Source organism: Bombina bombina, chromosome 4, assembly GCF_027579735.1.
Source record: "Bombina bombina isolate aBomBom1 chromosome 4, aBomBom1.pri, whole genome shotgun sequence".
Classification (NCBI taxonomy): domain Eukaryota; kingdom Metazoa; phylum Chordata; class Amphibia; order Anura; family Bombinatoridae; genus Bombina; species Bombina bombina.
The window spans coordinates 1,194,938,607-1,194,951,868 of NC_069502.1; the positions used below are offsets into that span (position 1 = coordinate 1,194,938,607).

Consider the following 13,262-nt stretch of genomic DNA (forward strand, 5'->3'; position numbering starts at 1 on the left):
GACAAGAATAACAAAATCAAAGGACGTCAAAGTAATGTTTGTTCCTTTCATAACTTCAAAGGTCAAAAGTCTTCCTCTCCCTCTTCCAAGCAGGAGCATTCCAAGTCTTCTTGGAAGCCCAATCAGTCTTGAAATAAGTGGAAGCAATCAAAGAAACTCTCAGCTGAGTCTAAGTCAGCATGAAGGGTCGACCCCCGGTCCAGATCGGATTAAGTGGGGGTGCAGACTTTTACTGTTTTGTCAAGCGTGGAGACGAAATGTCCCAGATCCTCGGGCTGCTATCTGTTTTGCTCAAAGAGTTTCGGAACTCTCGGCTTTGCAGTGTGATTCGCCTTACCTTAAATTTCATGCAGATAGGGCCGTTTTTCGTACTAAATTGGGGTTTCTTCCTAAAGTGGTTTCCATAGAAATATTAATCAGGAAATTGTTGTTCCTTCTCTCTGTCCCAATCCTCCTTCTCATAAAGAATGTCTGTTGCACAACTTAGATTTTGTGCATAACCTAAAATTCTACCTACAGGCGACTAAGGATTTCCTCCAGTCTTCTGCCCTGTTTGTTTGTTTCTCAGGAAAGCGTAAGGCTCAAAAGGCTACTGCTACTTCTCTTTCCCTGTGGTTGAGAGGTATAATTTGTTGTGCTTATGAGACTGCTGGACAGCAGCCTCCTGAGAGAATTACAGCTCATTCCACTAGAGCTGTCTCCTCTTCTTGGGCTTTCAAAAATGAAGCTTCTGTGGAACAGATTTGCTAGGCTGCAACTTGCTCCCCTTTGCATACTTTTTCCAAATTATTTACCTTACTGACTGGAACTGAAAAGTTCACAATTTCAGAATGGAATTACAGTAAAAAGGGACAAAATAAATGTGTGTATGTGTGTGTATGTATATATATATATATATATATATATATATATATATATATATATATATATATATATATATATATATACTCGTCTATTTTGGATCTATGATCTATGATCAGTCCAAAAATTGTACTTGTCCTGATGAAGGCCCAACTGAGGGCCGAAACGTCGATCATGTATTAATGTTCTAAGAATAAAGAAAATATTCTTCTTTCTACAAATCCTGAAAGTGCCCTTCTTCTATACTGATCACTCTCTCTCTTTCTCTCTCTCTCTCCTCTCTCTCCTCTCTCTCTCTCTCTCTCTCCCCACTTTATCATTTTATATTACTTCAATGCCTTGCAAAAGTATTCACCCCCCTTGACTTTTTGCCTAGATTTAGAGTTTTGTCGGTAAAGACCCGCGTAGCTAACACAGCTTTTTTCCCCAACGCACCCTTAAGACAACGCTGGTATTTAGAATTGTCTGAGGGGCTGCGTTAGGCTCCAAAAAGGGTGCGTTGAGCCTAATGTACCGCCACTTCAACCCTCAATACCAGCGTTGCTTGCGGTGGCGGTAAGCAGCTAAAACGTGCTCGTGCGCGATATCCCCATAGGAAACAATGGGGCAGTTCGGGCTGAAAAAAAACACAGCGTTCAGCTCCCAACACAGCCCCATTGTTTCCTATGGGGAAACGGTTTCTACGTCTGCACCTAACACCCTAACATGAACCCCGAGTCTAAACACCCCTAACCTTACACTTATTAACCCCTAATCTGCCGCTCCGGACACCGCCGCAACCTACATTATACCTATGTACCCCTAATCTGCTGCCCATAACATTGCCGACCCCTATATTATATTTATTAACCCCTAATCTGCCCCCCCCAACGTCGCCGCTACCTTACCTACACTTATTAACCCCTAATCTGCCGACCAGACCTCGCCGCTACTCTAATAAAGTTATTAACCCCTAAACCGCTGCACTCCCGCCTCGCAAACCCTATAATAAATAGTATTAAAACCTAATCTGCCCTCCCTAACATCACCACTACCTAACTTCAAGTATTAACCCCTAATCTGCCCACCGGACCTCGCCACTACTATAATAAATGTATTAACCCCTAAAGCTAAGTCTAACCCTAACACCCCCCTCAATTAAATATAATTTTAATCTAACAAAATAAATTAAATATTATTAACTAAAGTATTCCTATTTAATTCTAAATACTTACCTGTAAAATAAACCCTAATATAGCTACAATATAACAAATAATTATATTTTAGCTATTTTAGGATTTATATTTATTTTACAGGCAACTTTGTATTTATTTAAACTAGATACAATAGCTATTAAATAGTTATTTACTATTTAATAGCTACCTAGTTAAAATAATTACAAAGTTACCTTTAAAATAAATCCTAACCTAAGTTACATTTAAACCTAACACTACACTATCAATAAATAAATTAAATCAATTAACTACAAGTAGCTACAATTACCTACAATTAAATAAACTAAACTAAATTACAAAAAAAAAAAACCCACTAAATTACAAAAAATAAAAAAAGATTACAAGAATTTTAAGCTAATTACACCTACTCTAAGCCCCCTAATAAAATAACAAAGCCCCCCAAAATAAAAAATTTCCCTACCCTAATCTAAATTTAAAAAGTTAACAGCTCTATTACCAGCCCTTAAAAGGGCTTTTTGCGGGGCATGCCCCAAAGAAATCAGCTCTTTTGCCTGTAAAAAAACACACAATACCACCCCCCAACATTACAACCCACCACCCACATACCCCTACTCTAACCCAAACCCCCCTTAAATAAACCTAACACTACCCCCCTGAAGATCTCCCTACCTTGAGTCGTGTTCACCCAGCCGGGCACCGATGGACCAAAAGAGGACATCCAGAGCGGCAGAAGTCTTCATTCTATCCGAGCAGAAGAGGACATCCGGACCGGTAGACATCTTCATCCAAGCGGCATCTTCTATCTTCATCCATCCGGAGCAGAGCGGAGCCATCTTCTTCCAGCTAACGCGGATCCATCCTTCTTCCACGACGCCTACTCACCGAATGAAGGTTCCTTTAAATGACGTCATTCAAGATGGCGTCCCTCAAATTCCGATTGGCTGATAGGATTCTATCAGCCAATCGGAATTAAGGTAGGAAAAATGTGATTGGCTGATTGAATCAGCCAATCAGATTCAAGTTCAATCGGATTGGCTGATCCAATCAGATTGAGCTCGCATTCTATTGGCTGATTGGAACAGCCAATAGAATGCAAGCTCAATCTGATTGGCTGGGATAAATACAGGGATATTCTTGAGCAAAACCTGTACCACTCTGTGCATGATTTGAGGCTAGGGTGGAGGTTCACCTTCCAGCACGACAATGACCCCAAACACACTGCTAAAGCAACACTTGAGTGGTTTAAGGGGAAATATGTAAATGTGTTGAAATGGCCTAGTCAAAGCCCAGACCTCAATCCAATAGAAATTCTGTGGTCAGACTTAAAGATTGCTGTTCACAAGTGCAAACCATTCAACTTGATTAAGCTGGAGCAGTTTTGCAAGGAGGAATGGGAAAAAAAAATCCCAGTGGTAAGATGTGGCAAGCTCATAGAGACTTATCCAAAGCGACTTGGAGATGTGATTGCCGCAAACGGTAGCTCTACAAAGTATTGACTTTAGGCGGGGGGGTTGAATAGTTATGCACATTTAATTTTTCTGTTATTTGTCCTATTTGTTGTTTGCTTCACAATAAAAAAAAAGAACATCTTCAAAGTTGTGGGCATGTTCTGTAAATTATGTAAATTAAATGATGCAAATCCTCAAACAATCCATGTTAATTCCAGGTTGTGAGGCAACAAAACACGAAAAAATGCCAAGGGGGGGGGGGGGGTGGTGGTAAATACTTTTGCAAGGCATTGTATCTCAACGTGTTTAATGTCCCTTTAACGGGACAATAAACACCTTGAAATTACAAAATATTTGTCTTGTGTTGCTGTAGAATATAATCTAAATGTTTTTTTTTTTGTTTTTGTTTTTTAAATAAACATCCTTTTTACTTCAATTGTTTTTAGTAGCCAAACTCCACCCACTGTTATCCTTATTTGGAGGAGACAATGTGAGACTTAGTCAGCAGACAACAAGGCTAGCCTAGGTTAAAATGTTAGTATTAAGTACATTTGCAGTTGTGATCAGTTAACACCAATTAGGGAGAAATAAGTAGCAGAGTTAGCCTTAATAAGTCAGCAGGGTTAATTTCAAGTTCTGAGAATTAACAATAACAGTAATAACTAATCACATGAACATGAGGCAAAATAAATAATGGAAGTATATTGCCAAGTTGTTTCATTGCCACTAAACATTTTAAGCCTCATGTATCAAGCAGCGTGCAGGCAAGCCTCTCAACTTGAGTAGTTATCTGCTCGCCTTCACTGCATACGGGTAGCGGATCTGTTCATCTCTGTATGCATCATTACACACTCCAATGATTGTGTAAAGCCCGCCCTTCTCTCATGTGGCCAATTGCTCGAGAGAACGATCTGTCAATCACCCTGAGCGAATTCGTTTCTAATGACCGCTGCTTCTTACATTGCTGGAAGCAGACTCGCATGTTCGAACCTGCTCAGCAAGGGCTCTGGAGCAGAAATATTAATGTAAAAGACATGCCGCAAAACTTCCTAATACTGACTGGCAACGTCAATGCCTGATGCTGTTGGATCCTGTAGCAGTGAGATTTTGCCACACACCGCAAGGTTTAACAACATTTTTGCCAGTGCTTTTATTAGGGCACCAACCATATGTTCACTTCTTTAATGTCCTCCAGGTGTGCATTTGGAATGTGAGCACTATTTATGACTTCAAGCTTTTCCGTTTATATGAATATTTTATTTAGATATAAATGCTCTGTGTAAAGGTGGAGATGTAGATACTCTGTGTCTGGCCTTGATGCTATTCTGTTTCTGCTGATGCAATGTACTGAATTCATTTTAATGTTGTAATTAATTATCTTCATTTTACCACCTAAGTAATAAACATATGATTTATAGTTTTAGTTAACATATTACTTGCCGATATTGTATGTTCTAAGTGTGTGATTCTGTAGAAATTCCATTGTGACCATAAACGAGCAGTAAAATCTCAAGTACTCATTTACAAACGTCTTGGCTACAATTTATTTCAAACAGAGGCTGTTGAATGATAAAAACAAGCAAGAGAGCGGTGTGCTGTCTCCTGAGATGGAATTAATCAGACCTAGCACATCTGCAAGACCAGAAGAGCTCCAGAAATGCAAAGATCTTCTGCAGCAAAGAGATAACGAAATTAGTATCCTTCAATGTATTTTATTAATGTAATATTTCATCTGTGGCATCGCCAAACAGAAGTTCCTGAACTAGAAAACCGTCCTCTGCTGTCTCTGCTAAATTTGTTGTTTCCATAACTGGACGCATTTAACATTAAATCTTCTACCTGCAGAATATAATTTGATTTGTATGTGCAGACGGAGGCGCTGGTCCACATAGGCCCAGGAGGTTCACTATGCAGACCCCACGGCTTCTTCAAACTCTCATCAAGGTATAGTGGCTCCTGGTATTGATATCACATTGGTGTTTTGCATCCATACACCATAATAAAAGTGTAGATACTCACAGAGTAGTTTAGGATAAACGGCTCCTATGTGTTCAAGAAAATGTTCACCAGCTTTTATGTATAAACACGTTTCAACGGCTAACACTATCTTTATCAAGATCATTCTAAGATAATATTGCTTTCAAGAGTTGCAACACACCAATGTGATATCTTAAAGGGACAGGCTAGTCAAATTAAACATTCATGATTCAGATAGGGCATGCAATTTTAAACAACTTTCCAATTTACTTTTATCATCAAATTTGCTTTGTTCTCTTGGTGGTATTTTTGAAAAGCTAAACCTAGCTAGGCTCAAACTGATTTCTAAACCGTTGACACCCGTCTCTTAGCTCAGAACATTTTGAAAGTTTTTCACAGTTAATACTAGTTCATGTGTGTCATATAGATAACATTGTGCTCACTCCTGTGGAGTTATTTAGGAGTCTGCACTGATTGGCTAGACTGCATGTCTGTCAAAAGCACTGAGATACGGGGCAGTCTGCAGAGGCTTAGATGCAAGGTAATGACAGAGGTAAAACATATATTAATATCACTGTATTGGTTGTGCAAAACTGGGGAATGGGTAATAAATGGATTATTTATCTTTTCAAACAATAAAAATCCTGGTGTAGACTGTCCCTTTAAGTATCTCAATAACAGGAGCCACTATACCCTGATGAGAGTTTGAAGAAGCCGTGGGGTCTTTGCTGAACCAGCGCCTCCTTCTGCACATACAAATCGATTGAACAGCCTTTGGGAGAGACTGTAGGAAGGCAGCGGTTCTGAAACCAGAGCGGAGTCCATATCCGTATTGTATATTATTGTGTAGTTATTTTAGAATATAATGTGAGGAGTGTAACCAGTTGAATTTGTGAATGTGTCCAGTATTGTCATTGAATATGAGTGCAATCCTGTGCATCACCTTTAAGGTTTTCAACTCCCTGCTAGATATCTTCAAAGAAAAGCAATTTGTTACCGTTTCTTGTGTCATAAACATAAAACCAAGAATAGAAGCAGACTATTTCTTCTGGGGTACATAATTCTAACCTAGTCTGTTACACTTTATATTGAAATGTTACATGATAAGCATTAAAGGAATATGAAACCCACATGTTTTCTTTCATGATTCAGATAGAGCATGCAAGTTTAAAGCAATTTTCTAATGTATTCCTATTATCAATTTTTCTTCATTCTTTTGGTATCTTTATTTGAAGAAGAAAAAAAAAATTGTAAGCTTAGGAACCGTTCCATTTTGGCTCAGCTGGGGTAGTCCTTTCTGATTGGGGGCTAAATGTAGTCCAAATTTCTGAACCAAAAATAGACCGCTCCTAAGCTTACATCCCTGCTTTTTTAACTAAAGATATTAAGAGAACAAAAAAAATATAATAGGAGTAAATGAGAACAAAGAAAAATTGATAATAGGAGTAAATTAGAAAGTTGCTTAACATTGCTGCTGTATCTGAATCATGAAAAAATATGGGTTTCATATACCACTTAAAAATAATTTATTTTGCTGAGAAGATATTGTAAAAGGCAATTATGTATAAACTGGTACACTAGCCCAGTGAGCAATCAACAGATGAAAAAAGCATGTTTAAGTCTGAGAATTTGTTATAACATAAGCAAAATAGGTTGCACACTGTCCTAGGAGCACATTCTAACATGAAATGCATGTGCATTAACCAAGCCAGGAATATATGGTCTTATGGTATTTTCTCCAAAGAGGACTTGTTAAAATGTAAATGGTCACATCCTGATCCTTTGCATTTCTTCAAAGAATATATTATTAAAGAAGATCTTTAACCTGCGGGGATTTTCGTGCTAACAGGAGGGTGCAGCTTACTGGACGCCGGTGGCAGGAACAGCTATTTTTAGTGGGTTGAAAGCTTTTTTCTCCCCACAAGGTTATAATGCCAGTGATGTTGTGGTCTGAAAATGAGATCCAAGCCCTTTATCTAAAACAAATGTATTTTTTTTCTATAACTCATCTCTTGCTGATCCTTCCAGTTATGCACTAAACATGTTACCAGGGTGTAGTTGTATAAAAAAATCTGCTTCTCCAGCATTAAATCTGCAAATAAGTATTAATTATTAAATGAAAGCATACTGAAGCATACAAGCAATATTTGCCATCTCTATGATGAACAGGAGTAGGGGAACCTATGGCATAAGTGCACTCACTACAAATTTACTGGCACACCGCCTCTGCACTGTCACCATATTGCTTGGTTTCATTGGCTGCAAGTTGTAGTGCTTAATAAATTATTTTCTTATGAATCAATCATATGTATCACTTATCAAGGTTTAATTGTTCATGCGTTGACCTCAAGTTATTAGGTTCACTTAGAATTGGTTAAATAGCAGAATATCATTTTGTGTTATGCTTTTGGTCTGGGGAATTTCTATTGGCAGATGACGTTTATCGCTGTTATGGCCTACCAGGCTTGCTTATAGACTTTAGCTTCTGTGGAATTTCTATTGGTGGGTGATTTTTATCGCTGTTCATGGCCTACCAGGCTTGCTTAGAGACTTTAGCTTCTGTGGAATTTCTATTGGTGGGTGATTTTTATCGCTGTTCATGGCCTACCAGGCTTGCTTAGAGACTTTAGCTTCTGTGGAATTTCTATTGGTGGGTGATTTTTATCGCTGTTCATGGCCTACCAGGCTTGCTTAGAGACTTTAGCTTCTGTGGAATTTCTATTGGCGGTTGAAGTTTATCGCTGTTCATGGCCTACCAGGCTTGCTTAGTGACTTTAGCTTCTGTGGAATTTCTATTGGTGGGTGATTTTTATCGCTGTTCATGGCCTACCAGGCTTGCTTAGAGACTTTAGCTTCTGTGGAATTTCTATTGGCGGTTGAAGTTTATCGCTGTTCATGGCCTACCAGGCTTGCTTAGTGACTTTAGCTTGTGTGGAATTTCTGTTGGCAGATGACGTTTATCGCTGTTCATGGCCTACCAGGCTTGCTTAGAGACTTTAGCTTGTGTGGAATTTCTGTTGGCAGATGACGTTTATCGCTGTTCATGGCCTACCAGGCTTGCTTAGAGACTTTATTTTCTGGGGAATTTCTATTGGCGGTTGACGTTTATCGCTGTTCATGGCCTACCAGGCTTGCTTAGAGACTTTAGTTTCTGGGGAATTTCTATTGGCAGATGACGTTTATCGCTGTTCATGGCCTACCAGGCTTGCTTAGAGACTTTAGCTTCTGTGGAATTTCTATTGGCGGTTGAAGTTTATCGCTGTTCATGGCCTACCAGGCTTGCTTAGAGACTTTAGCTTGTGTGGAATTTCTGTTGGCAGATGACGTTTATCGCTGTTCATGGCCTACCAGGCTTGCTTAGAGACTTTATTTTCTGGGGAATTTCTATTGGCGGTTGACGTTTATCGCTGTTCATGGCCTACCAGGCTTGCTTAGAGACTTTAGTTTCTGGGGAATTTCTATTGGCGGTTGACGTTTATCGCTGTTCATGGCCTACCAGGCTTGCTTAGAGACTTTAGTTTTTGGGTAATTTCTATTGGCGGTTGACGTTTATCGCTGTTCATGGCCTACCAGGCTTGGTTAGAGACTTTAGCTTCTGTGGAATTTCTGTTGGCAGATGACGTTTATCGCTGTTCATGGCCTACCAGACTTGCTTAGAGACTTTATTTTCTGGGGAATTTCTATTGGCAGGTGACAATTATCACTTTTCATGACTTTTCAGACTTGCTTAGAGACTTTAGCTTAGATTCAGTAAGCCAGTCTGTGAAACTAATATCAGAAAGAAACTCACCGCATCACGGCAACTGGAGGTTAATCATTTCAACTTGAAAATAGAGAGTTGTACCCAACCCCAAATCATACCTGCAACTTGTGAGTTGCTCTCAGCTCTAATTAACGAGGTAGAAACTATATGGTAACTGTTCACCTCTTTGTGAAAAAAAACAAGCTCCACTGTGAAGGGCACCAGGATCACAGAAACAGCTTTAAGATGTTACCAAATTAATGAAAATAAAACACCCTTGAAAAAACAGTCTATACCAATATATGCACACTAGATGAGAGAACCTCTTTAGGTCTTGGAATCACAAGACAACCATGATACAAGATACTTCATAGGGGCAGGGGAGTCTTTATGAAGTCTGCATGACTGGCATTAATGTAGGCGAATGATCCGACCATTCCCACTGTCACCCCTGCAAAGGTGTTCCAGACATTGCTGGTCTTGAGCAGGAAATAGCTGGTGAGCAATCACTGACTGTTCAACTCAGGAGCTACAATGCTTGTGGCTTCTGAGTGAGACTTTACCCATGTGTTTAACCTCTTTGTAAGGGATAAACACATAGTTATATGGTGAGTAGTGCAGACCATGCATTTTTTCTTTGCAATGTCCCTTTAATTGGGCATTGTTAAACAAACTAACTTTGCAGTACACACACACAAACAATGAAGTACATCCCATTGGATTACGGATCCTGACCCTGCTAAATGCTGCATACTGTTTGCTTGATCAGTGCAGGAACTTCCACAGGAAATAAGATACATACATCTCAAGAGACCTTGCTTGCAAAATAATGAAGAATTTACTGTCATAACAGGTTTGTAATGGTTTTATTTAACATGCAGAACGTCTCATCACAGTGCTTAATAGACAGCATTTATCTAATATCTATCATTTATCTCTGTTGCAATTACTCTTCTCTAAGTATTATCTGAAACCATTATGTTTATTAGTTTCTATGCATTTGATGGTTTCTCTTTCCTATGCAACATCTTCAGACATTCTGGTGAACATGCTGAAGAAGGAAAAGAAGAAGGCTCATGATGCAGTTTTGGAATTGAGTTCTTCTGGCAAGCAGCCTTATTTAGAAACACCAGAGGTCTCATATCATGCCAGAAAGCTGGGAGGGGGTCACAAGTCACCTCTACCAAGTAGTGTGCAAGACAAGAGTGACAGCAGCTCATTGGAACATCGATTCAACTCCCTTTACAGAAAAGCAGGTGTGTAAAATACTGAAAAACCAAACCGACAAACATATAGAACTGATACCTCCCAAGAGAGACATAAAACATAAAGAGATTCACAAATATTACATCAAACGACATTCCTCCCCATTTTTTTTACTTAAGACCATGGAAACGAATATAACACCAGCCAGCTACTTATATAGAAAGGTATGTGAGCTTCAGTCCAGATATATGCAGTGTCAGAGCCAGATCCGCAGAATGAAATACCTTCAGATATAGTTGGATAACAACCTTTTTCTTTAAAGTTCTCTTCAAATATGAGCAGTGCCTTGTACAACATAATGCAGAACATATACAGATGTAGTGAATGATTCCTGGTTCCCATGCCCTGATGGTGTCTGATCTTGTGGTATTATCACTTTCATTAAATCCTATGGGGTATATTGTGTTATAACAGGGTAAATTGAGTTTATTATGTATTTATCAAAAACATATTGTATATTTAATGCTACCGAGAGGCTCATTCTAATACAGAAATAAAATACTATCATTTGTAAGATGATGTTATTTTGCATACTAGTGTGTTTTGCAAACTGTGGGGTATGTTCTTAGCCATGAAATGATTTAACTGCTAAAATGTTCATAAGCATTAATGATGTCATTTGTAGTAGCAAAGCTGTGATAAGCTTTTTTAAAGGATAATAATTTACACCTATGTGTTTAATCCCCTAAGGTCCTGTTCAAAAGCCACACACCATTGCTTCTCCTAAGCAGGGCACACCAGGTGACTGGCAGCTATGTGTGTATGGCAACCATAACTGTCTAGCTGTCTGTTTCCTGCTGTAATGTGTTGTGCTTCCAATGTGGGACTTTGATCTAGCCCTTTGTGATGATAAGCTGACAAATGTTGTGTCTGTGTATACTGTTAGTGCAGGCTGTATCTGTGTATAGTAATAGTGCAGGTTTTGTCATTGTATGGTGTTAGTGCAGTCTTTGACTGTGTGTTGTGTTAGTGCAGGCTATGTCAGTGCATAGTGCTATTGCAGGCTGTGTCTTTGTGTTGTGTTAGTGCAGTCTGTGACTGTGTGTTGTGTTAGTGCAGGCTATGTCTGTGCATAGTGCTATTGCAGGCTGTCTCTTTGTGTTGTGTTAGTGCAGTCTCTGACTGTGTGTTGTGTTAGTGCAGGCTATGTGTGTGTATGGTGTTGGTGCAGGCTGTGTCTGTGTATGGTGTTAGTGCAGGCTGTCTCTGTGTATGGTGTTAGTGCAGGCTGTGTTTGTGTATAGTGTTAGTGCAGGCTGTCTCTGTGTATGATGTCAGTGCAGGCTGTCTCTGTGTATGGTGTTAGTGCAGTCTGTGTTTGTGTATAGTGTTAGTACAGGCTGTGTCTGTGTATGGTATCAGTGCAGGCTGTCTCTGTGTATGGTGTTAGTGCAGTCTGTGTCTGTATATGGTGTTTGTTCAGGTTGTGTCTGTGTATGATGTTAGTGCAGGCTTTGTCTGTGTATGGTGTTAGTGCAGGATGTGTCTGTGTCTGGTTTTAGTGCAGGTTTTGTCTGTGTATAATGTTAATGTAGGCTGTGTCTGTTTATAGTGTTAGTATAGACTGTGTCTGTGCAGGCTGTGTCTGTGTATAGTGTTAGTATAGGCTGTGTCTGTGTATTGTGTTAGTGCAGGCTGTGTATGTGTGTGGTGTTAGTACAGGATGTGTCTGTGTATTGTGTGTGTTCAGGCTGTGTCTATGTGTGGTGTTAGAACAGGTTGTGTCTGTGTTTGGTTTTAGTACAGGCTGTGTCTATGTATTGTGTTAGTGCAGGCTGTGTCTGTTTATATTGTTAGTATATACTGTGTCTGTGTATGGTGTTCGGGTCGGCTGTGTATGTTTATAGTGTTAGTGCAGGCTGTGTCTGTGTATTGTGTTAGTGTAGACTGTGTCTGTATATGGTGTTAGTGTAGTCTGTGTATGATATTAGTGCAGGCTATCTCTGTGTATGATATTAGTGCAGGGTGTGTCTGTGTATAGTGTTAATGCAGGCTCTGTCTGTGTATAGTGTTAGTGTAGGCTGTGTATGGTGTTAGTGCAGGTTGTGTCTGTGGATGGTGTTAGTGCAGGCTGTGTCTGTGGATGGTGTTAGTGTCGGCTGTGTTTATGCATGGTGTTAGTGCATGCAATGTCTGTGTATGGTGTTAGTGCAGGCTGTGTCTGTGTGTTGTGTTAGTGCAGGCTATGTCTGTGTATGGTGTTAGTGCCGGATGTGTCTGTGTATGGTGTTAGTGCAGGTTTTGTCTGTTTATAGTGTTAGTATAGACTGTGTCTGTGTATGGTGTTAGTGCAGGCTGTGTCTGTGTATGATGTTAGTGCAGGCTGTGTCTGTTTATAATGTTAGTATAAACTGTGTCTGTGTATGGTGTTAGGGCAGGCTATGTATGTTTAAATTGTTAGTGCAGGCTGTGTCTGTGTGTGGTGTTAGTGCAGGCTGTGTCTGTGTATGGTGTTAGTGCAGGCTGTGTCTATGTGTGGTGTTAGTGCAGGCTGTGTCTGTGTGTGGTGTTAGTACAGGCTGTGTCTGTGTGTGGTGTTAGTGCAGGCTGTGTCTGTGTATGGTGTTAGTGCAGGCAGTGTCTGTTTATAATTTTAGTATAGACTGTGTCTGTGTATGGTGTTAGTGCAGACTGTGTCTGTGAGTAGTGTAAGTGCAGACTGTGTCTGTGTGTGGTGTTAGTGCAGACTGTGTCTGTGTATGGTGTTAGTGCAGACTGTGTCTATGTGTGGTGTTAGTGCAGACTGTGTCTGTGTGTGGTGTTAGTGCAGGCTGTGTCTGTGTGTGGTGTTAG

General features: G+C 39.8%; 1 protein-coding gene across 1 annotated transcript in view; it reads left to right on the top strand.

Annotated features, from left to right (window-relative positions):
* KIF6 (kinesin family member 6) overlaps positions 1 to 13,262 on the top strand; it is an 872,665-nt gene that overhangs the window by 530,227 nt on the left and 329,176 nt on the right. The window contains exons 12-13 of the mRNA XM_053712809.1: positions 5,041 to 5,179; positions 10,238 to 10,459. Coding sequence (XP_053568784.1) covers positions 5,041 to 5,179; positions 10,238 to 10,459 — 361 coding nt within the window. The remainder of the gene's footprint in view (positions 1 to 5,040; positions 5,180 to 10,237; positions 10,460 to 13,262) is intronic.